This window comes from Mustela putorius, unplaced genomic scaffold (genome assembly GCF_011764305.1).
Source record: "Mustela putorius furo isolate JIRA1106 unplaced genomic scaffold, ASM1176430v1.1 tig00000450_pilon_pilon_pilon, whole genome shotgun sequence".
NCBI classification, from domain to species: domain Eukaryota; kingdom Metazoa; phylum Chordata; class Mammalia; order Carnivora; family Mustelidae; genus Mustela; species Mustela putorius.
This window is the reverse complement of record NW_025421385.1, coordinates 2246289-2269446: the sequence shown is the minus strand read 5'-3', so window position 1 is coordinate 2269446 and position 23158 is coordinate 2246289. Positions and strand designations below refer to the sequence as shown.

The following is a 23158-nucleotide window of genomic DNA, read 5'->3' as shown; positions in this document are numbered from 1 at the left end:
CTCTCTCTCTCTCTGCCTGCCTCTCCATCTACTTGTGATTTCTCTCTGTCAAATGAATAAATAAAATCTTTAAAAAAAAAAAAAAAAAACATGCGGACGAGGCTTGTCTCTGTGCCCACGTGCCTTTCCATAGGGCTGAGGTAGCAAAACCCGGACCAAGAAGATGGAAGTCCCTGCCGGGGTCACACTGGTTGGAGGAGACCAACAAGAAACAAAGATCAGTCCCAAGGAGGCTGTCCCGGAGATCCGCAGGGAGGACCAGGGTGCCAGGGGGGCGCGCAGTTCGCAGAGCAGCCCGAGGTCCGCACAGGGAGGAACGTCCTGCAAACACACGGAGGCAGTGACAGAGCCGGTCACCGCTGCGGGGCCGCCTGGGGAAGCAAGCCAGGTCCACAACAGGTGCCAAGGCCTGAGGGTGTGCGGGGCGTGTCCTGGGGTGTACTGGTGTGTACTGGGCATGTACTGGGGTTGTATTGGGGTTGTACTGGGGTTGTACTGGGGGTGAACTTGTACTGGGAGTGTAACTGGGCTTGTACTGGGATGTACTGTGTGCATTCTGCGGGTGTACTAGGCATGCACTGGGTGCGCACTTGTGTACATACTTAAGGAGCGTCTGGGTGGCTCAGTGGGTCAAGCCTCTGCCTTCTGCTCAGATCATGATCTCAGGGTCCTGGGATCGAGCCCCATGTGGGCTTCTAGAGCCTGCTTGGCCCTCAGCCACTCCCCCTGCCCGTGCTTTCTCTCTTTCTCTCAAATAAACTAATAAAATCTTAAAAAAAAAAAAAAAAAAAAAAAAAGAAAGAAAGAAAGGAAAACGAGCTGAAAACTAACGGAGGAGAGAACAGAAAGAGGAACAGGAGACTATGCGGTATCAGCTGGAACGTACACTTGAAAGTCACGTTGATGACAGCAGAGCGGCGGTGACACAGAAATCTGTGCATAAATCAGTGGGAGAGAGTCCCACGGAGCAGCTGCAGACAATGCACACGGACGTACAACAGTCGGGAAAGGCTGCACAGCGGTCACGAGAGATAGGGAGCTAATGACTGCTGTGGGGAAAGTGGCCCTTTGTGGGGGAAAACAGCTTAAAGTCTCACTTCCCCAATACACAAAGCTACTTAGGGATAATTAAAATCTTCACAGTAAAAAATGAAGTCGTAACAACAGCAACAAAATATAGCTGAACATTTATCTGTCTTGGTTGGGGAATAACCTTTTAAGCATAAAAAACAGAATAAATCACACAGAAAAAACCAGATTTGTCTACATGAAATTTAAAGACTGTTCTTAATATCCTGAGGGGCCAGTAAAGGTTTGCAACAATCGCTTTCACATAACTTGTGTTATTACAAGGTTTGAAATACAGAGACAAAGCCAAAATTTAATTAACATGAGCATAATTAGAAACCTTCCCTTTCCTTTCTTGCTTAAAAACAAAAACTTCTGCCTTTTTGCCCAGCTGGGGGGAGGAAGGCTTTCAGGCACGACATCGAAGCATCATGTATATATTTTCATTATGTGTCTGCAACACTTTTGATGTTTTCTACTACATTTTAATGAGCCATCTGTCCAAAAATTATTTTCAAAAATCGAGAAGTTAGTAACTGGGTGAATGACGGGCTTGTTTATGCTCATGTTCTTGGTGGTGACTTAACGGTCACTACCTGAGCTGAGTGTTCCAAGAAACGAGGAGCAGTTGTCGAGGTGGAGAAGGAGCCCAGACAGGCAGCGCAAGGTACAGGGGTCCTAACTTCCACAGCGCTCTTTGAGGGCACAGAAATGCACATTCCTGTGTAGCCCTGAGGAAAATGTTTAAGTGGATTAAAAATAAAACTGAACAAAACACAAAAGCTAGATGCATTGGGGGCAGTCAGGGGAAGGGCTGGGTGGTGCGAGATACTCATAAAATACAGAATCAGGAAGATTTCCCCCCAAAAGCTGTGATCAGCGTTTGAGCAGGTGACTCCCCAGGTGGTACGTGGCCTTGGTGTGAATGAAAAGGAGTTAAGTCGACTTACGAAAAGAACACGGGTGTGGGGTAGAAAGACCACAGCGTCCAAGCCCAAGACCCAAAGTCCACACCCCAGCTCCCTGATTTAATTGTGCGGTGGCTTGAGTTGATGGCCTCCCTTCTCTGAGCTCTGGTTTCCACCCAGAAATAAGAGTTCGGGTCTTGTAATCAATAGCACCGACAACCACGTGCGTCCGGAGGCCACAGCCCCCCTGTGGTGTCGGAGCCTCCGGGGCCCCTGGACAGACGGAAGGAGCACATCCCACTTGTGCTACAAGCAGCCCAAACCCCAGACGGTGTGAACCCAAAACCCGGGAAGGAACAGCAGCCACACTGAGGAGCCAAAAGTCCCCAAAAGCCGGTCTGTGGGTCAGAAAGTGAGGGAGCTAAGTGCAGGGAACATCAGGAGTAGGAACCGGGCTTACTGGGCTGAGGGAGCAGGGTCCTCGGCCGTGACCTTCACACGCTGGGAGCCACCTCGTGAATGGGCATGTTGGCTGGGTATGGAGGGACAGGGTTCTGGACATCACAATCAGCCGTCCGAATGCTAACTGAATCCCTCATTGTTGGCAGATGAGTATTCATACTTCAAGCCTTTCTTCAAAACTACCTCCTGAGGCTTTTCTGCATTCTTCCAAGGCTCTGTGGTGATCTGTTGTGCAGGTACTATTATACTGGGTGGGGGGGGGCTGTAATATATCAGGGGTGCTGCTGGCACCGTCCCGTGGTCCCACGCCAACACAGCCTTATACAGCACCCCTGCTCCCCTAGGTCGATTTGTAGAACGCCTCCCTTAAATCCACACTGGGCGTCCTTAGGAGTCTTATAACAATTACCTAAGTGTGTTACACTTTCTTTCACACATATTCCCTGATGCTTTATGCCACCTGCTCTTGCTTCTGACCTAGAATCAAATGATCTGAGAACAGAAACCTTGATTTTCAACTTTATCTCTAACACCTCCAGAAGGCGTGGGAACTTACTTAATGAATTAATAATATGAATTATTGCTGTGTTATATCTTAAAGCTGCTTCCATCACAGAATGGTCAAAGCTCCTTCCAGGTGGGATTCTGGGCCTAAGGGCTAGCAAAGGTCAGGAAACAGAGATGCAACTGATGGGCTGGTGGGGAAGCAGGTGTCATGACTAACCTACTGAGAATGTTCACAGTTTAGACATAGACTGGGTCTAGCCTAGGAAGAACCAGACGGTGACCCAGAGGATTAGAGGATGTTTTCAGATTGGCTGGCAGTATTGATGGGGATGTATTAAGGATTAAGTAAACTGCATTTTTTTTTAAGAAAAGATAAAGTTTGGTTTCACCCTTCAACAGACAAATCTCTGCAATATAGTAATCATTGACTACATACAGAATACAAAAACAACTACCCAGAGTCTCTGATAGTAAACTAAAACAAGCAGATTTTGGAAGAGAGACACAATTTGGGAGAAAGAAATGCCACATGGTGAGTTTCTTGTTTTATGACTTTTAGCCACAGTAACAGTATGGTATGGCTGAAAACTGTGATCAAAACCCACAGAGACTTCTGTTCACCAGGATGGAGTAACAGAGGCTGGGTTTACCCTCCTATCTAAAAACAAAAAGATACATAAATGTATTTTTCAAAATATGTGGGACAATGACTATGAGTCACATTTTCTTGTTTCTTCGCACGGCTGCCAATCCTGATTAGATGCTGGACATTGTCAGTCTCAGCTCAGGACAAAAAGCCCATCAACCATTTATTTGAGAGAAGGGAATCAGATAAGCTGAGCCCTAAGACTTCCCCCCATTATTGCCTAGAGAGAGTCTGAAGGTGACAGGGCAGGAAGCAGTGTCCAAACAGAGCTTAGTGGTCCCCCTGAATCGAGGAGACAGAATTTGGGATTTGGGAAGAATTTAGGATTTGGGAAGATTTGAATTTCTGGTTTTAAAGCCAATGCAGATGGACGTCCAGAAATATGAAGAGAAGCACCTTTGAAAATGTGGCCAATACTTATCTGTTCATGTACATGGGGAGTGTATCAGAGGACAGGAAAAGAACCATTGTAAAGGAACAGGCAGCACAATGCATGGAGCTCACATGGGGCTGAGAACGGGTCATGCTGTCCCCAGCCTGAGGAGAAAGACATCCTACTACACGGACATCAGTACAGCCCTCAAAAGGGTACGGCCCTGTTAAGAAGAATAAATCATCCCTAGACTAAAGGCTCTCCTGAGCCCATGTCATAGGGTTTTAAAGCAAGCTTTGAAGAGATTAGACTAATTACAAGTAACTAAACTGCATCCCCAAACAACACTCAACAATACCGAAATAAAAAAATTCAGCACCCAACAATGTTAAATTTAAAATGTCCAACATCCCATCAAAAATCTTTAGTCATGAAAAGAAACAAGAAAATACAAACAAAACAATAACAACAGAAACAGACTCATAAAGAGAGAAAACTCATAAATACAGAGAATTCACTGGGGAAGAAGATGGGGGGTGGGCAAAATATGTGAAATTATATAATGTCATAGGAATGAAAACTGCACCACAGAGAATATAGTCCATAAAATTATAAAACCATATGGTGACAGATGGTAACTGTTACTGTGGTGAGCGTTTCATGACATACAGAATTGTTAAATCACTACGTTGTCCACCTGAAACTAATATAATACTATATGCCAATTACACTTCAATTAAAAAATGTTTGAATTTAAAAAACAGGAAAATATGGCCCCTAATCAATAGAAAAACCATCAAAGAAACAGACTCAGAAATGGCAGAGATGAGGGCTGCCTAGGTGACCCAACTGGCTGAATATCCCACTCTCGATACTGGCTCAGGTCATGATCTCAGGGTCGTTGGATCGAGTCCTGTGTCGGGCTCCCTACTGGGTATGGAGCCTGCTTAAGACTGTCTCTCTCCCTCTGCCCCTCTCTGCCATGTTCCTCTCTAAATAATAATAATAATAATAATAATAATGACAGATGATAGAAATAACAGGAAAAGATATTAAAACTGTAATAGGAGAAAGTAGGAGAAAGCATGAATGAAATGAGAAGAAATACCAAAGTTAAGAGAAAAAAGATACAATCATACTTCAGTAGATGAAAAACTACAAAACTTTCAAAATTGGCACCGATAACAGAAAATCTAAATAATCCCATGTCTATTGAAGTCATTGAATTAATATCAAAAAGACTTTTGATGTTTGGCCCAGATGGTTTTACTGTTGAAATCAAATATTGTAGAAAAAAAGTAGTATAAATACCACCTAAATTCTTCCAGAAAACAGAGGAAACAGGTGCCTGGGTAGCGAAAATGCTTGGGCATCTGCCTTGGCGGCTTGGGCCATGATCTCCAGGTGCTGGGATCAAGCTTGGGCTCCCAGCTCAGCGGGGCGTCTGGTTTCCCCCTCCCTCTGCCTCTCCCCCTGCTCGTGCCCTCTCTGTCTCTGTCTCTCTCTCTGTAATGAATAAATAAAACCTTAAAAACAAAAAGAAAACAAAACAAAAGAGACATAAACACTCCAATTATGTCATGAGTCCAATCTAACATTAATACCGAAACCTAACAAAAACAAAAAATAGGAAAGTACGAATCAGTAACCCTCATAAACACACATGCTCTTAACAAAATACTAGCAAATATAAATTAAACATGTATGAAAAGAAGAATATATACCTGAGTCCGGTTTATTGAAGAAATTCAAGATCAGTTTAAACTTGGTCAAAATCAACCACCCTGTTAGTAAACAAAAAGTTAAAAAAAAAAAAAGTAATTTCTAAGTTAATAGACAAAAAAGAAGAAAACCCACATGATTGTTTTAATAGGTTCTGAAGAAGCACTTGACAAAGTTCAATATCCGTTTGTGATTAAAGGAAAAAAAAAAAACCCTCAGGAATGGATGAAAGCATCTTCCACCTCATGGAAGATCCGCAGCTAATGTCATCCTTAATGATAAATTATTAAATACTTTCTCCTTAGGAGCAAAACACAAGACAAGGATACCTCATCTCATCATTTTTATTCAACACTGTCCTGGTGATTCTACGAAGTGCAGCGGCCAAGATGACGAAACGGAAGGCATAACTGTATAAAAGAAGAAAAAATTGTTTCTATTTGCAATGACATAACTGCATATATAGAAAATCCTAAAGAATCTACGTGATAACTCTAACTAATAAATGAATTTAAAATAGTGTTAGATTATCACATTAATAAGCAAAATTTATATTTGTAGCAAATAATTGGAAATTAAATTTAAAACATGTGCACTTATAATACCATCAAAAACAAAATATTTAAGAACAAGTTTAGTAAAAGATATATAAGACTCTATACTAAAAACTATAAAACACTGTAATGGAAAATTAAACAAAACTTAAGTAAATGGAGAGATACATCATCCTCACTGATTGGAAGCCTTAGTATTATTAAGATGTCATTTCTTCTCAAATTGATCTATGTATTTAGCTCAGCAACTCAGTCACAGTCAAAACCTTAGCAGATTTTGTAAAACAAAAATTGGAAACTAGGTTTTAAAATCCATATAGAAATTCGAAGGTCCAGGAGCACCTGGGTGGCTCAGTGGGTTAAGCCTCTGCCTTCAGCTCAGGTCATGATCTCAGGGTCCTGGGATCGAGCCCCACATCGGGCTCTCTGCTCGGCAGGGAGCCTGCTTCCTCCTCTCTCTCTGCCTGCCTCTCTGCCTACTTGTGATCTCTGTCTGTCAAATAAATAAATAAAATCTTAAAAAAAAGAAATTCAAAGGTCCTAGAATATCCAAAGAAATCCCTTAAGAGAAAAATCAAGTAGGAAAACTTAAACTTCCTGATTTAAGATTTGCCATAAAGCTCCAGTAATCAAGGCAGCGTAATACGGGCAAAAGGACCAGTGAATGGACGGAACAGAACGGAGACCCCAGCAACAGACCTTTATTGATGCAGTCTCCCAGTTTTCAACAAAAATGCCAAAGCGCTCCCCAGAGGAAGAGACAATCCCTTCAACAAATGGTGTTGGAATAACTGGATCTCCTTTCTGTAGGAAAAGGACACTTGACTCTGTCATGTATAAAAAGTGATTTGCAATAGATCCCATTTAAGACCATAAAACTTTTAGAAGAAAATGTGAGAAAAAAGTCTTTGTGACTTAAGAGTAGACAGATGTTTCTTAAATAAGTCACAGAAGGCAATAACCATAGAAGAAAAAAATTAGGTTATATTCAAAAGATTTGAAGGGCCCCTTCATAAAATAAGATACCGGAACAGCTAATAAGCACAAGAAAAGTGCTAACATCATGAGTCATCGGGGAAGGGCAGAGTGAAACCGCATGAGACACCACCTCCAACTTACCGGAATTCCTACAATTAAAAGATCAATACCGCCACGTGTCCGCAGGCCGGCAGAGGAACCCGAACTCCTGCACGTTGCTGTTGGGAGGATAAATGACATCACCACTTTGGGGAAAAGCTCTGCCGTTTCTTTAAAAAATGAAAGACTCTTTCTCTGATGCAGCGTCCCAATCCTACGTCCTGACTCAAGAAATGACCGCTGTCTCATCCCAAGCCTTGAACGACACTGTCAAAATGGCCCAGACGGGGAGAGTCCAGCGGCCCGCCGAGGGCGCGGATCACCGCAGCTGCCCACTCTCCGACCAACGTGAGCAGCACGATGCGTCTCGGGACCGCGCTGAGGACAGGGCACACAGGACAGCGCTCCCCGAAGGGTTTGCAGGAACCGGAACCCTGACTCCGCTGGCTTACGTGGTGAGGAGGCATCCGGGGTGCTCGTGGGCTCACCGTGAAGAGGGAAGTCTTCCTGAATCACCGGGGGGGCCACTGTCGCCCCTGCCCTTCAAAGCAGAGGCGGGAAGAAAAGAAGTCACAGTGGAGTGCGGTGAGGCCAGAGAGGCCGCAGCTGGCTTTGGAGATGGAGGACGAAGGTGTAGACCGAATCCGCCTTCCGTGATGTTTCATTTCGTCTTTGGTCCCTGAAATAGCTTCAGAACAATAAAGGTGAAAGGTGTGTCCCTGGTTCACGACCAGCTCGGAGCATATGTAACGAGGTGACTGCCTTGGGAAGCCTCCCAGTGACCTACGGGTGGGGCTGGTCACCAGGGGAACCCACGGTGGCATTAGAGAGCGGGAACCCTCAGCCCCAGCTTGGGGTGGGGGAGAGGCTGGAGGCTGACTTCGTCTCCAGAGGCCAGTGATTTAATGGGTCAAACCTGTGTCTCGAAGCCTCCGTAAGAACAGAACAGGTCGCGTTAGCGAACAAGAGCACACCCGTGGGTGGGGACGGTGGTGGACCCCGCACTCCACGGGGTCAGAAGTTCCTGCGCTTGGAAGATGAAGTTGCATTGTTTAAGCTGCTAAATTTGTGAGCATCTCTTCCGGCAGCCGCAGAAATCCAATGCGGCTCCGGGGGAGAATCCCGACGTGAAGGGCAAAGGCTGTGGGCTCCAGGGTTGGGAAGTTGTAGAACAGGCCCGCCTCGAGGGTGACGGGAAAAGTCAGCACCGTCGTGGGGGCGGGGAGTAACCGGGGCAGGCTGGGGACCTCCGGGTGGGTGGTCTGCTCTCCACAGATAAGGTGAGGGTCACCAAAGTGTGTGCGTGGTCAAAGCCCAGTTAGCGGACACTTCGGTCTGCATTTCCTTGAATGCAGGGAACGCAAAGTGAGCACCTGTGAACACCTGCGCTTCCGCTGGCGATGCCCGCGGTGAAGCATTTGTGGGGGACTAGAGACGTGCCGGCAGCCGCCTCTGAAGTGGGTCAGAAGCAGGATGGCTCCGCCGAGGGACAGAGGGACGGGTGCACACAGCACACTCACACACAGTACCCTGCACACAGTATCCAGCACACAGTACCCTGCACACAGCACCCTCGCACACAGTACCCTGCACACAGCACCCTCACACCTTACCTTCCTCATCACGATTGCTCATTTTCCTCTCAAAGCAGGACATCCACTTTGAGGGTGACCTGGGAAACTGAGGCAGGGCCACAGAAGGACCGGGCAGCATATTTTTATTCTTTTCCAGACTGGGCAGCTTCAGCTCAGTTCGGAGGACAGAAACCTTGGCGCCTGGGCGTGTGCACACACGGGGGTGACTGGACACTGGCATGGGTGTTGTGACTGGGCTGAAGGGTGTCCCACACCCAAGTCACGTTGGCCTGCAAACTGCGGGTGTGTCCTTCTCAGGAAACAGGCAGGGTCTCTGCAGACATGGTAAGGTGAAGCCAGGCTAGGTCGGCGTGGGCCCAATCCGATGCTGAGCTTAGTCACCGGGGAGGCCAGGCTGAGGTGGAGGCTGGTGTGGGAGGCACATGGCCACAGACAAGAAGCGCCTGGAGCCACCAGAAGCTGGACAAGGCCGCTGTGAGAAAGGGCACAGCGTGCTGACACGTGACTTTTTGGGGTCCTGGCCTCCAGCACTGTCAGCGCCTACGCTGTCAGCTCCCCCGGTGAGGTAACGTGTTCCGACAGCCTGAGCAAAGCAGCACACGCCGCACCTGCTGTGAGCGACATCTCCATTGTCCGGGCTGACAAGCCGGCTCTCCCGGTGCGGCTGACGCGGGAGGAACTGTGAACGCTCCTGTCCCCAGCCGGGCCCAGGGCCGTCGGCATCACCTTCACTTTGACAAGCGCCTCTCCCCGTGCAGGCAGAGCTTCACGTGTTCACCTCACAGATGCCGTGGGCAGAAGATGCCGGATGCCCAGAGGACCAACCAGGTTCTTCCCCCAGCAATTCCCACCTGCGGAAGGTCCAGCCCCCAAGTCACGCCTCGTGCAGATGGACAGACAGAACTGGTGGAGGAGGGAGCACAGAGGGGCCGCAGGCCGCTCCTGTTCCCCAAGGCACTGGTCTCTGTTTCGGGGGCTGCTGGAGCCAGGACACAGGACCATGTTTTGATCTGTCCCTGCAGACCTGCTTCCCTTCCAGCAGCATCTCTAGCCGGAGCCTCCTGAAGGCAGAGCCCTGCTCGTTGACAGCAGCCGCAGGGGGATTTGTAGCACGCCACAAGCAGAGCCCAAATCCAAGCTTTCCTCCCAGGGTTCAGGAGAAGATGCTCCATCCACCGGCAAGGGTCAGTGTTTCAGGGCACAGCAGACACGGGACACTGAAGCCAGAGACGTGGGGTCAGACACAAAGCCCGTCCCCATGCACTAGCACGATGCATCGCGGCACTGGCAAGGGTGGCTGGTGTCTGTCCTTCCCAGCAGAGTCCTCAGGAGTGACCAAGCCAGCTCTGCCTCCTCTGTCCGACTGCTGGCTGGCCGTCAAACCCCGGGGTTACAATTCGGGGACGGGGCGGAGTTCTGTGAGCCCAAGTGGGGAAAAGAATGACCTCTCTGTTTCTAGCAACCTCCCGGACGCCCTGTATTTCCTGTGCCCGTGAGCGCGGGCGAGAAACCCAGCAGCTGCGTCAGGACCGGCAGTGCTGCTACCGGTAGAAGCCGAGTTTCACGTCTCACTCTGGGCTAACCTCGGTGCTTTACTGTATGTGTTTAAGGACAATTATTCTGAGAAAAGCCCATTCCTCGGGCTGCCAAAAGGGGATACAGCCCCAAAAAGATAAAGCCTGGCAGTAAGCTGAAGGGCGCCAGCAGAGCCATTCGCCACCGGAGCCCGGGCCCCGCGTCACGGCGTGTGAAGTCGCCCACCAGCGAGAACGTTGCAATCCGCCAGCTCCACGGGAGGAGAAAGCTGGGGTGTGTTTACTACAGCCGCTAGCACCGTCCCCCTCCCGGCTGCTGCAGAGACACCCAGGCCACCCACGGGAGCCGCCATGCGGGCCTGGCCCCGAGCCCTGTCCTTCACCGCCTCTGCAGCTCGGGGCTCTCCGGGGCGTGGGGGGGCGGGTCTGGCCTAGGAGCCTGAGTCGGGCCGGGCTGGCTCTTCCCCCGGCAGGTCTGCAAAGCTCTGCCCAGCCCCTTCCTCCGCCGCACTGCCGAGAGTCACTGCCGGGGGTGTCCGTCGTGATCATTCTGCTTTGGAAACGAGGCTGCGGTCCCACGTCCGCTGGCCTTGCAGGGGTGCCTGAGAGCGGACGTGGTCCCAGAGCGGTGTCCTTTCCTGCAGATTCCAGCGCTGTGTGATCAGCCGCTGTCTTCCCACCCCCGCTGACAGGGACAGCTAGGTCCACGCTGGACGCAGCCACGGACGCGCAGGAGGAGGTGAGGAAGGGGGAGGGGTGAGAAGCGGGAGGGGTGAGAAGTGGGAGGGGTGAGAAGCGGGCCTCCCCCAGCCTGTGGACGAGCGGCTCCCTGCCAGCACCCAGCGCCTCTCGCCTGCCCCACGGGGACTGAAGGCGCGAGGCCTCTGAAACCTTACTGCGCGCCAGACACACTTCCACGCGGGTGCTGAGCCGACCGGCCTGCCGCTCCCTGATGCCGCCCGCGTTCCACAGGGCAGGGAAGGGAAGCCGAGTCCGGTGAAGCCAGTGCGCCATCGAACAGGGATTCGAACCCAGGACTCCGCCGTCTCTCCTGGACCCTCACGCACCGATGCCCCTGCCTGTGGGCTCTGCTGCCGGTCCCACCCGCCCCTCCCTGCCTGTCCCTGCTGGTTGCTCTCAGCCTTCCAGGGCCGTGAGTCTACTTGGTTCTGTGGCCCAGAGCTAGACACGAGTCCCGAGCTGCCTCACCGGGAGAGCGTGGAGCTGAGGAAATACTGAATTTTCCATTGGAAGGACAGGGTGGCTGCGGGGGGCCACGGAAAGTCCCCGCTCTGGGCCCCCAAAGCCACGCTTGTCGGAGGGCATCGAGTGCAGCGATCCCTGGGTCCCTGCTGGACCGCAGACCAAGCCATGACTGGAGGAAGAGCCCGGGACCCTGCACGGCCAACCCGCCCCCGGCGGTTCCAGAGTGGGAGGCCCAGCGCCCACTCTGCACTGACGCGGACCCATAGGAGGCTTTTGGGTGACCTTTCAGATGAGTGTGAGTGCACCTGCTCCGTCTGCCTGCCCGGGCTTGCTGGGGGGACCAGTGGGAAATGACAGGAGGAAACACTGAAATCACAGCACAGCTCACCCCACGCAGCTCGTGGCTCTGCTGCCCTTTGGGGTTCCTGCTGCCGGTCCCTGTGGGGCAAAGAGGGGAGACCCTGGCCCAGCAGTGCTGACCAGCAGGCCTCACAGAGCAGGAGGAGCAAGAAAAAGGAGCCTGGCGAGACGTCCGCACCAGCAGGACGCTGCCCCACCGGACAGCTCCCAGGGGGTGGGATCGGCCAGAGCAGCATCAAAAGGACTCGGGGTGAATCCGGTCAGTGAACTCGGGGTGAATCTGGTCAGCGACCTCAGCTCCGACATCATTTGAGGCTGGATCCAGGGGCTCAGTGCCAACCGCACCGCTGGCGGACACCGGGCAGCAGGTGCAGGACCACAGAGCGAGAAGGAAGGGCATCCTCATCCGGGAGCCGAGCGCCAGAATTCCAGCCTGACGCTTCCTGGACGTGGGCGTAAAATCCCAAGGTCGCCATTCCCGGCGCTGAGACGAGAAAGGACAGCGTGTGGCTTTCTGCATGTCATGTCACAATACAGAATTTTCTCTCCCATTGGCTGCCTCCTCCCTGTCTTTGCTCGCAGCCTTGACTGCAGCGGGCGGGAGCGGCCCTGGGCTGAGCTGGCCTGTTTCCATGGAGGAGCGGCCCGTGGCGGGGGCGCCCGTTCGCGCACACAGCCCGCTCCTCTGGACACGCAGAAGGGTGAGGACAAGCTGTGGGTCTTGACCTTCTGAGAGTCTCTGGGAGGTTTTGTGTCCAGAGATTTAAGTGTTTTCTGTGCTGGAGACCATGGAGACCATGGAGACTGGGAGGGGCGCATTCTCTGCTCCAGGCGTGAAACAGAATGTTGCAGGGAAAGCAGAGACATGTGGGGACACCGGCCAGTGAGCGAGACGCGTGAGGTCCCCAGAGGTGCCCATGTGCTGAAGAGCCTCATGGGACCCGGCCCCACACTCGCTGCCCCATCCGGGCGGGCCCTTCAGTGGCCGTGGTGTCCGGCAGGAGGAGGAGGGAGGTCAGGGGTTCCCCCCACTTGCCACGGTACCCCCAGCCCTCGGCCACTGCCCCTCGCCGCAGGAGGTGCTCCGGGAATAGTTGTCGAATAAACGAACGAATGCATAGAGGTGAAGGTGGACGGGCAGCCCAGAGGCGCGGGGACAGCTGCAGGGGACAGCCGCGGGAGCAGACCCGCCCTAGGAAATCTCCGGTCACCGTAAACAACACCCCCGAACCCGCACCACGGAGGCCTCACACCCCACTCCGTGCGTGTGCCGGGTGCCCGCCCGCGGGAGCTCACGGATGTTCCCGGGGGACATACGGCTCTGGTGAAACAATCCTCAGCGGGGCCCGGCGCTTGGAGCTTCGTGGCCAGGCGTCTCCCATGGCCTTTCCTCCATTCCCAGCAGAATCGCAGCCTGGCCACACTGTCGCCTCGCACCCGGCCAGCCCCTGCGACACCTCCCGACGATCCGTGGTGGGCAGCAGTCAGCCCGCGACCCACCTTCGCCGGCCTGAGCCCCCCACCCCCATCGTCGCCCGGGGTCCAGGCGCTTCCCTCTCCACCCTGCCGTGCCTCCTCCAGGGTCCCCTGCCCCCAACCGAGCAGCGGCCAAGCTCGGAGCCCGGCAGGCGGCGGAACAGCTGGACTCTCATCTGGGAAACCTGCTTTGCTGACCCCTTTCCCGCCCGACTTCCAGGACCTGCCAGGGTCAGGGCAGCCCCTCAGCCCTTCTGCGGGCTCGCCGCGCTCCTTCCCAAGCTCTGCCCCATCCGGGCTCCTGCCCTGCGGCTTCCCTACCCCACCCCCACCCCCATGTCGTTGCCCCAACAATTCCGCTGCCCCCGGTGCCCTGCCTCGCTCCCCCTCCTTGGTGTCCCAAGGACCCAGCTCGGGGCTAGCTCACCCTCCGCGGTGTCTGTTCCGTTCACTCGGCGTGTCTCCTGCCCCGCCGGCCTCGTGTCGTAGATCTTCCGGATGTACTTTCACAGAACTGCGGAGGAAGCTTCTAGAAGCCTGCGGCCAGGTCCTCTGTCCTGTCTCTCCAGTGCCTTCACCCAGAGGCCTGCTAACCTAATTCATCATGAAGATACTCCTTAGCACTCACAGATATGTCAAGACAAAGCGCCCGGCTCGGGAAAACAGGGTGTAAACGTCGGCGGGTGACTCACGGGTCCCTGCTGACACGGCCCACGGGCCCAACGACGCGTCCTTCCGCAGATCATAGCCACAGTGACCGGCACGAGTGAACCATCGCAGGCACATTTCCTGATCGTTTGTAGAAGCTACTCTTTTAAGCTGGATTTCCCCTTTCCACGGAGTTAGTATTCCCCCAGAAGTAATTACACCTCAGTCCTGACCCCACGAAGCCCAGGTTTAACGACGCGGTGGTTGATAATCACTGACAGCAATCCGCGGTCCAGTGCCTCTCCTCTGGGACACGGACGCCGGGACGGCCCCTCTGCAGGAAGGGGGAGCACAAAGGGAAGCTCGAGCCTGCGGGTGAAGACGGGGAGGCGGCGGTCTCCTGCTCGCTCTGGGAGTGGGGAGGAGTAGAGGCAGCCGACGGCTTCCCCTGGTTAGACGCCCACCCCGCCACCTGCAGGCCCCACGCATCTCCCAGGAGGCGCCCGAGATTCCAGATGACAGAAACCCAAAGACATTCCCTGGAGACGACCAGATTTGCAGTCAGAGGCCTCGGCTGGCCTTGGTTCCCGGGACAGACTGAATAACTGTCCCCACATTTGTTATGCTGTGACCTTCCTCTCCAGCGTGAGGGTGTTCGGAGGGGCCTTTAGGAAGGGATTAGGTCATGGGGTGAAGCCTTCACGAATAGGATGAGCCCCCTTACAAGAGACCCCGGACACCCTGACCCTGGCACCACGTGAGGACCCAGCGTGGAGACGGCTCTGGGAACCAGAATGGCCTCCTGGATGCTGACCCTGTTGGCGATCTCAGACCTCCAGCTGCCGGAACTGTGAGAGGTCAGTGTCTTGTCCAGAGGCACCCGGTCGGCGGCATGTTTGCTAGGACGGCCTGAGGGATGAGACGGCCCCACTGTGAGACGCGGCACTGTGTCCCGGGCGCGGTGGCTGCTCTCCGGCAGGCTCACTCCTGACACCGTGTGCCACGATTTCCAAACACGTCCAGTGGCCGGGCCGCCCGTGGGACGTTGGTCAGAAATGATCCTGGGCAGTTATGTCTGTGGAGCGATGAAAACCACCATGGAGAAGGGACAGGTGGCAGCTGGCTTCAGACTCGGACATTCCTGACCGGGACTGCCAGCCGGGTCCTAACTGTCCACGTGACCGGGGCCGGTCCCCCCTCTCTGATGTCACAGCCTCATCTGTCGCAGTGTCTGTGGGGCGCTCAGGCCCCCGTGATGGGTGACACCAGGGACACGACAGAGGGTCCCCGCTCCGCCACGAACACACGAGTGACACACTAAGAATAAAAACGGCATCCTGCCCGCACGAGCATGAATAAAACATTACAGCAACGGGATCGGAAGGCCAGGGAGGCAGAGGGAGGACTTGGTAAGGTGCCTGTCGGCAGCAGGCCGTGGAGAGGGGCCGGGGGAGGCCTGGGAAGCACAGCCCTACAAGCACAAGCAGCCACCGGGGTGCAGCCACGGTCACGGCCCCCGCTAACCGACCAGGACGTGAAGTCACTGTCTCCGATGGGCCCGCTGCCGGAAGCTGGGGGCCCGCGCCCCTCACAGGGGACAGGCAGGAGTGGTGCAGGACCCACCCTCGGGGCAGAGCTGGCTTCAGGCCACCTCCAGGGGTGGGAACGCGTCCTCTGCCTCTGATCGCCTTGAGAGGAGGGAGATCTGCCTGAGCGCGCTCCTCGTCTGGCGTCCTGGGATCGAGCCCCACGTCGGGCTCCTTACTCGGTAGGGCGTCTGCGCTTCCCTCCGCCTGCTGCTCCCCCTGCTAGTGCTCCCCCCCCACCTCTCTCTCTTAAAAAAAGAAAAGAAAAATGATTCTTCATGACACGGAAGATTCAAAAAGGGTTTTCATCCCCCAATTCCCTGCACGCTGCTCTCTCCTGGGATCTGTGTCCTCTGCCCCCCTCCACCCTGCACTGGGCCTGAGGCCCCCTCCCATCCCCCAGGGGCTCTTCTGACCCCGAAATACTGAGTAAGTATTGCTCTCACATGCCAATAAGCGATCAACTCAGGATTCTTTGTTTCTAAGTTAGCCCTCGGGTCGGGTCGCTCTCCCACGTCCCCATCAGTAACACCCGTACTGAAGAGCACGGACACTGAGGTGTAGACACAGGCCTGTTGGGGACGTGTGTGCCTCAGGTGACCCGTCCATCACAGCCATCATGGCAGAGCCCGTGGCAGACTCCCAGAAGAGGAGCCGCGCGCAAGCTGGGACCCCGAGGGGGTGACGGGCAGTCACTGGTACCCGCTCTGTGTGTCTGCCCCTGAGCCGCCAAGCAGCGGACTGGCCTGATCGCCAGGGGTCACAGCCCTCATCTGATGACACCTTGCAGGGCCTCTGGCAGTGGCACAAGGCCCTCCTCACTCCCAGGGTACGCCCCAACCCCCATGGGGGCGAAGACACCAGAAGGTGGCGAAGGGGCAGAGGTTATGGGATTTCTCCTCCCCAGAAATCTGGCTCGGGGATTTGTGTGATAAACAGGACCGAGGGAAGGGAAGGCATTCAGAATAAAGACTGCCTGGGGCATGGCTTCTGCCCCGTGAGCTCTGAGAAGGGGCAGCCCAGGGAAGTGCCCTGGGAAAGGGATGCTGAGTGCGGCTCTAGTCCCGGGCTGGACGCAGGGCTGCCCTTGGGGTGGCCTAGGTGGCTCTGTGTGACTCCACGAGCCCTCTCTGCCCAGCGCCAGGGACATTTCTTTCGCGCTGGCTCTTCAGGAAGGAACATCAGCTGCTTCTTCAACCTTCCCCAGGGGTCTCCCCTAGCTTCCCTGGGCGACAAGCTCTCCATCCGTCCTCTCTGCTCGGCGGCTTCATGGGCTTCCAGCATGTTCTCTCCTGCCAGAGGCAGACATGTCCCCGGCAAGGGCCCTGGTTCCCCCCCGCTGCAGTCAGCTCAGAGGGAGACGTGGCAAAACAAATTATTTTAGAAGAGTGTAATGGCAGCATCACAAAAATCCAGCGTAAAGGGAACCAGGAATGCCCCCGACCCCACCTCAGAGGCCCAAGAGAAGCCAAGCGGCCCCCACCACAACCCCCAGCGGGCCCGCGGCAGCCTTCGGGGCAGGTCCACACAGCAGGATACTGCGATGTCATTATCCGAGTGCGGCCATCTGGACGCTCCTATTACTAAACACACAGCATTCTCTCTGCCCTCACGGCCTCCGTTTTACGTCTGCGGGAAGATTTCCAGGCACAAGCTGCCCAGGTACAGACTTCACAGAGGACTGAAGCGCAGACACCATGAACAGCTTGACAAGGGGTAAAACTCCCTTCCTCCCCCGGGCCCTCTGGGATGTTGGGGCCCCGGTGGGACAAGGCCCCGTAGGGATGGGGGAGGACCGCACGGGTGTCGGAGCGCGCGCGTGGGGCGCAGCAGGGCCGGAGACAGAGGGGCCGACAGCCGGCTTTGCCGACAGAAGAGAAAGCCACAGACGCGGGAAGCAAGCGGAGCCACGATCTCGGCAGTGGGAGCGTCTGCGTGAAGCAGCATCTGCCGTGCGGATGGCCCAGCACGGGAGGACGTGTAGACAGGGAGGAGAGGGGACAGAGAGGCTTTCTTCCGTGCCAGAAAGTAAGGAAATGCTCAGGCAACAGCAGGGCCACGTGAGCAGCCACGGAGGCCAGTCGGAAGGGCTCCCACGGGCAACCCGGGGGCCATCTGGGCACTGAATGATGAGAGGAACGGGTTATGACTCACAGCATGAAACAGGACGCAGAGCAGTGAGCCCTTCCCGACTCACCCATGTCAAAGCAGGCGTCCGTCCAGGGTGGTCTGGCCTCGGGGACCGCAGGGAGGCAGTTGAGCCCACGGCCCGAGGCCCGAGTCACCCACCACCTGCCCTCCTGTTCTCAGCAAGCAGAAGGAGGAAAAGGCACGGAGCCGAGCCAATTCGCTCTAATGTAAGAGCAAGTGCGCAGGCCTGAAATGCAGTCCCGGGCCGCAGCGGGTGGGCGGAGAGAGCCCGCATGTGAGCAGGAACGGCTCCCGGTCTCAACGCGTTCTCCGGCCCTCGTGCTCCTCCCTCGGTGGCCACTGCACTCCTGGCCCCATGTGAGCACTGAGCAGCGACCCGCACCACACACGCTCCTGGAACTGGGGCCTCCCGGGTTTGCTCGCCAGGCAAGACGCCACCGTGTCCCTTGGACCATGGACACATGCCCATCGCAGCACTGAGGAGCTGCCGGGGGGCGGGGGTGTCGCAAGCCTCACCTCGAGGTTAAAGACGGTTAGAGGGCACTAGCTGTCAGCAGGTGTCCACACGGCCTGGACCTTACTGGGGTCTTCAGTTTGGCAGGCAAGGGCCACAGGGCACCAGGGACTCACACGGGGCACAGATGGGCATGGGGAGATGCAGCACTGTGTACCGGGTGCCATCTACACTGGTCACAGCAGGGGCCTGCCCGTGGGAGGGACATGCCCTTATCGCCCAAGACAGCTGTGGCTGGGCCCCTAGGCCAGTCCACCAGCTTAGCTGTGGCAAGGTTACGCCCTGTGGGGCTGCCCGCAGAACTGAGCAAGATCACACTGTTCACTGCTCAGGGCGCCCGAGCGGCTCAGGCGGTCCAGTGTCTGCCTCCAGCTCAGGTCATGATCCCTGGGTCCCAGGACCGAGCCCTGAATCTGCTCAGCAGGGAGCCCGTGTCTTCCTCTGCCACCCGCCCTACAGCACTCATGCACTCACTCCTGCTTACTCTCTCTCTCAAATAAATACATTTTAAAAAAACCTTTAAGAAGTAAGAACATACACTTAAGACGCCTGGTGTCTGACTTGCGTAGCTGTCATCTGTGTCGTCTGTCCTGATTCGGCGCACAAGCCATCGTTCCTACAACCCTGCAGCTCTGAGTAGCAGCTGCACACGGGGGCTGCTTGTCCTGTGACTGGAGAGCTAACAGTGAGAGAATAAGGAGTCCAGAGAGACTGAGTTTGGCGGAACATTGCTTTGCTCTCAAAGGAGATGACTGGAAAGCTCCTCCTGGATGAGTCAGAGGCTCAGCCCCGAGGCTGCCCTGCCGTTTCCCCATGGAGACAGGGCGGAGGGCACACCGCCCTGCGGAGGACAGAGCCCAGCCAATGGCACAGTGATTGATCTGCACCCCTGATCAAACCACACCTGAAGGCAGTTTTCAGTTACTGAGGCCAACCCATTCCCTTCATTTTTAAAGAGAGCTTTCATTTTCTTGTTCTTTGTAACTGTCAGGGTCCTCACGGTTGTGCACGCATGTAGGTGTTCATGAATATGTATATTTGTAGTCATGTTGGGGACATACATTATAAATGTGAAACAAACAGGTACACATAGCCTCAGGGATCACTAACTCACATCCTCAAAAGGAAAGATTCTCCCAGAGCTAGAAACCCCTCCTTTGCTGGCGCCTGCCCGTACCTCACCGTGTCACCGTGGTAAGTGACGCCCCACAGCACCCACATCATAGACAAGACCGTCGTTCGTAGCAACATTATGTCCTCCCCATCCACGCGCATGGCGTCACCCACATGCAGGAGACTCCCAGGATCCCGGGGGGGGGCCAGGCTCCCGTTCTTGTTTCTGATGCGCTCTGGGCTCTAACTCCAAGAAAAAGCAAGCAGGTGACCTTCAAGTCTGCGAGGAGGGGCGCCCTGCACCCAGTGCAGGACACTTAAGACTAGGGCCACCTGGAGGTGACTTTGCATGAACCGGATTCCCTCTGGACCATGGCTCCTTCCGCAAATCCTGTCAAGCATTCATCAAGCACCTACTGTGTTCAAGCAAGTGTGCCGTGGCCCGCGCAGGCATGAGACGCTCCCAGCTCAGGGAGGAGCCCAACACAGACCCCAATAACTGGGACCGTGGGGCCTGGAGTGGGAGGACCAGCCATGTGGGTCAACACCTTTGCTGGCGAAAACGGCCGGTGCAACTGTGCAGACCTTTCCACACCCAAGAATGAGCATGAATTACTGCACCAGCCTTCCTTTCTGAATGCACAGAAGCCACACAGGTCTAGAATGTTCCAGGAGAGTCCACGTGAAGTCACTATCAGCCCTGACACTGCATTTCCAACCCTCTGGCAATCCCGTGTCATTCAGACCCGAAACTCCATCCTTGGCTGCAGCCGGTGGAGGGCTGGTTACGGCGCTCAGAAGCACAGAACTCCCTCCCAAAGCAGCATTTCTCACTGTCTGTCCAAGGTTTGCTTAGCATGAGGAATTCCTATTACTGCCCCTCTGTGTCAACGCGGCTCACCCCATAAAATAGCGCGGCAGGCTGACCTTACAGAAGCATAGACATCGGTGTGACCTGTGGGCCGCGTCCTGGCCTGCCCACTCCACAAGCCAGATCTCGGGAGTGAAAGCAGCTATCTGGACGGCAGGAAGCGTTTCTGCCTCCCTGGGCAGTGCCGAGGACAGCCGCCGCAGTTCAATTTCCCACAGACACTTACAAATACCGCAGGACCTGGATCCAATGCTTTGTATTCCTGATCCAAGGTTCACAAACACACCATAAAAGGAGAAAACATAATTAGATGGTTGCTGCGCATTCCTCCTCGCCGCAGGGGCAGAGGCTGACAGCTGCTCCCCTGCCCGAAGGACCAAGTCCTTCAAAACTCAGCTCCTCCTCTACCCCCAAACTCAGCACCAGTAAATAAACCACCAGTGTCCTCATTTTAGTCATTGTCTGTCGCTCCCTCCACTAGGATGTCCGCTCCAAGAGGAGAGGTTTTTGTCTGTCTGTTCACTGCCGAGCCCCGGGGCCTGGACGAGCAGCGGCTCACGCAAGTGCTGAAACGTTCGCTGAGTGAATAAAGAAGCCTTTGGTCTCATAGCAAGTGAGGGGTAGCCGGTGTCCACAATCAGCCAGAGCTCTAACAGGGGCAGGACCCCAGACGCCCCCAGGCCCCGGGGCAGAGTGGGGTCCAGGAGTTCTGCAGGGAAGTCTGAGGGTCCCCGTGGCGCTGCTGCTACCGTGTAAGTCGGGGTGACCGAGCTGCCCGAGAGCGGCTCCCGGCGCACAGAGCAGGGGCAGGGAGAGCTGCGGCGGGCGCTGCAGGGTGCCTGGTCCCCACGCTGTGGGCTGCAGGTCTGGCCCCACCGCAGAGGGCCTCGGCTGTGATTCAGAGTGACCGGAACGAGGGAATGCTGTGCCCTTGGAGGAGAGCCCGGCCCGGACTCGGCGGTGGTCTGCGGGAGGAATGCTGAGGCTCTGAAGCAAGTCCTCACGGAAGGAGAACACGGATCTAAGTCATGACATTTGACTGACGGGACAGAACAAAGGAAGAGAAAGTTCCAGGTTCACACTGTGGATTCCGCCAGGACCAAGACAGGGAAGGGCAGGGACGGCATCACTGGGGGGTGGGGGGGGGGGCGGGGCACACCAGGCTCCCATGGGAGGCAGTGGCTGGGGACAGTGACCACTCAGGACTGACGACCAGTCACCAGAGGGTAAGGCACTGCTGTGGGCAGGTCCGAGCACCATTGCCAGGTTCCATCCCCGCTGGGGTGCTGAGGCAGGGCCAAGGGCATTCCTGGGCTTCACCCCTTGTTCCTCCTCTGGGTTTATTCAGGGGCCCTTTCTGTGGTGCTCCAGGCAACAGGGTCTGCCCGCAGCAGGCCCTCAGCTTTGGGGTGGGGTAGCGTGGAGCCGTGGGAGACCCCTGCTCCCGTTCCTCCCCCGCCCCCCTCCGCCCCAGCTCCCTCCTAGCGGCTCCTGCTCCTGCCTCCCTGCTAGGCTCTGACTTCCTGGGGAGGGGCCTCTCTTGGTGCCGTGGGAGACCCCGTCTGCCGCTTCTCCCACCTGCTCCTGTCCACCGACTGGGCGCTGACTTGAGGGGCTCTCTTGTTTCTGTGGGAGGCCCCTGCCCCTTCCTCCCGCCTCCCTCCCTCACCTGCTCCTAGCCACCCGCCGGGCCTAACTCCCCAGGGTGGCCCCCGCCCCACCCCCGAGTGTCTGCAGCGGGAAGGGTGCAGGCAGAGCTGCATCCAGCGAGGGAGGGACGCACACACAGACTTCCACCCTGGCAGGGCCCAGACCTGCTGGGTCCCAGCCAGGTTACCCCATGTGTGTCCCCCACCTGCTGTGCGCTCCAGGCCCAAACAAGTGCAGGAAAGCTGTCCCCAGCAGGGCCTGAGCAGCACCCTGCAGGGATCAAAGCCTTCTCCCGCAGTTTGCCGGGGTAGCAGCTCCCAAGCCAGCCAGTTCCGGTTCCTCTCGGCCTGGCTTAGCGGGCTGCTCCCTGCCGCCCCCCCCCCCCCCCACCCCCCAACCATCCCGAGTCTGCACCGCAGGGAACGCGGCGACTAGCACACGGATAAAAATGCCCTATCTGAGAAGATAACGGCTTATTGGAACAAAGAAAAGGCTTTAGATAGATGGGGTCTGGGGAGTCCTGCCAGACCCCTGCTTTCCCAGATTAGCCCCCGGCCAGAACAGACATGCAATTCAAAGGCAAAGTCTGGTCAGTCTGACTGGCCAGGCTGGGAGAAATGAAGCTGAAACCCTCCAGCCACGTATTTGCAAAACAATGGCAAGAAACAACAGCCATCTATTAGATGACTCTCTGGGGTATAAAGTCTCTTTATTGAGTACGGACACTGCCGGGGGCGACTAAGGTGAGGAGGGCCCTCAGCCAGTCTAGACACAGATAAAACCCATTTCTCTTTACCCTCTGCCTCTCCACAGACAGGGAGGGACCCACATAGTCTGTGCAGAAGCGAGGCCAAGATACACGAATCCCCACGCCCCCAGGATAGCCAGGGCCCTTCCCTAGGAGGCCGAGCCCACCGCCCCCTCAGCTCCCAGAGAAGACAAAATGATGCCACTTGCTTGTGATCAGACTCCTGACAAGGCCACTTCGTGAGCTGTTCGAGAACAGCCACCATGAGCATCTGTCTCAGGAACCCAGTTCCTAGCACAGTGCTTATTTCTAGACATGGCCAAGGGCCCTCTGCAGTCCCTGGAATGCTCTGGGAGACAGATGCTCTCAGTCGGTGATGGAGTTCTAG

General features: G+C 55.4%; 1 protein-coding gene across 5 annotated transcripts; it reads right to left on the bottom strand.

Moving 5' to 3' along the window:
* On the bottom strand, positions 1 to 22388 carry LOC123392101 (translation initiation factor IF-2-like). Of its 5 annotated transcripts, none has more exons than XM_045080047.1 (7): positions 8234 to 22388; positions 7806 to 8005; positions 7360 to 7436; positions 6940 to 7044; positions 6016 to 6096; positions 5689 to 5748; positions 6 to 45 (listed from the first exon to the last, which is right to left on the bottom strand). In XM_045080047.1, exon 1 carries the CDS (start codon positions 11459 to 11461, stop codon positions 10505 to 10507), a length of 957 nt encoding a protein of 318 aa, XP_044935982.1. In that variant the 5' UTR covers positions 11462 to 22388; the 3' UTR covers positions 6 to 45; positions 5689 to 5748; positions 6016 to 6096; positions 6940 to 7044; positions 7360 to 7436; positions 7806 to 8005; positions 8234 to 10504. The 5 variants fall into 5 exon arrangements, with proteins under 5 accessions (XP_044935980.1, XP_044935982.1, XP_044935983.1 ...); XM_045080048.1 differs by having other exon boundaries at positions 8931 to 22388; XM_045080046.1 differs by having other exon boundaries at positions 7806 to 13470; positions 13917 to 22388.
* Positions 22389 to 23158: the final 770 nt, after the last annotated feature.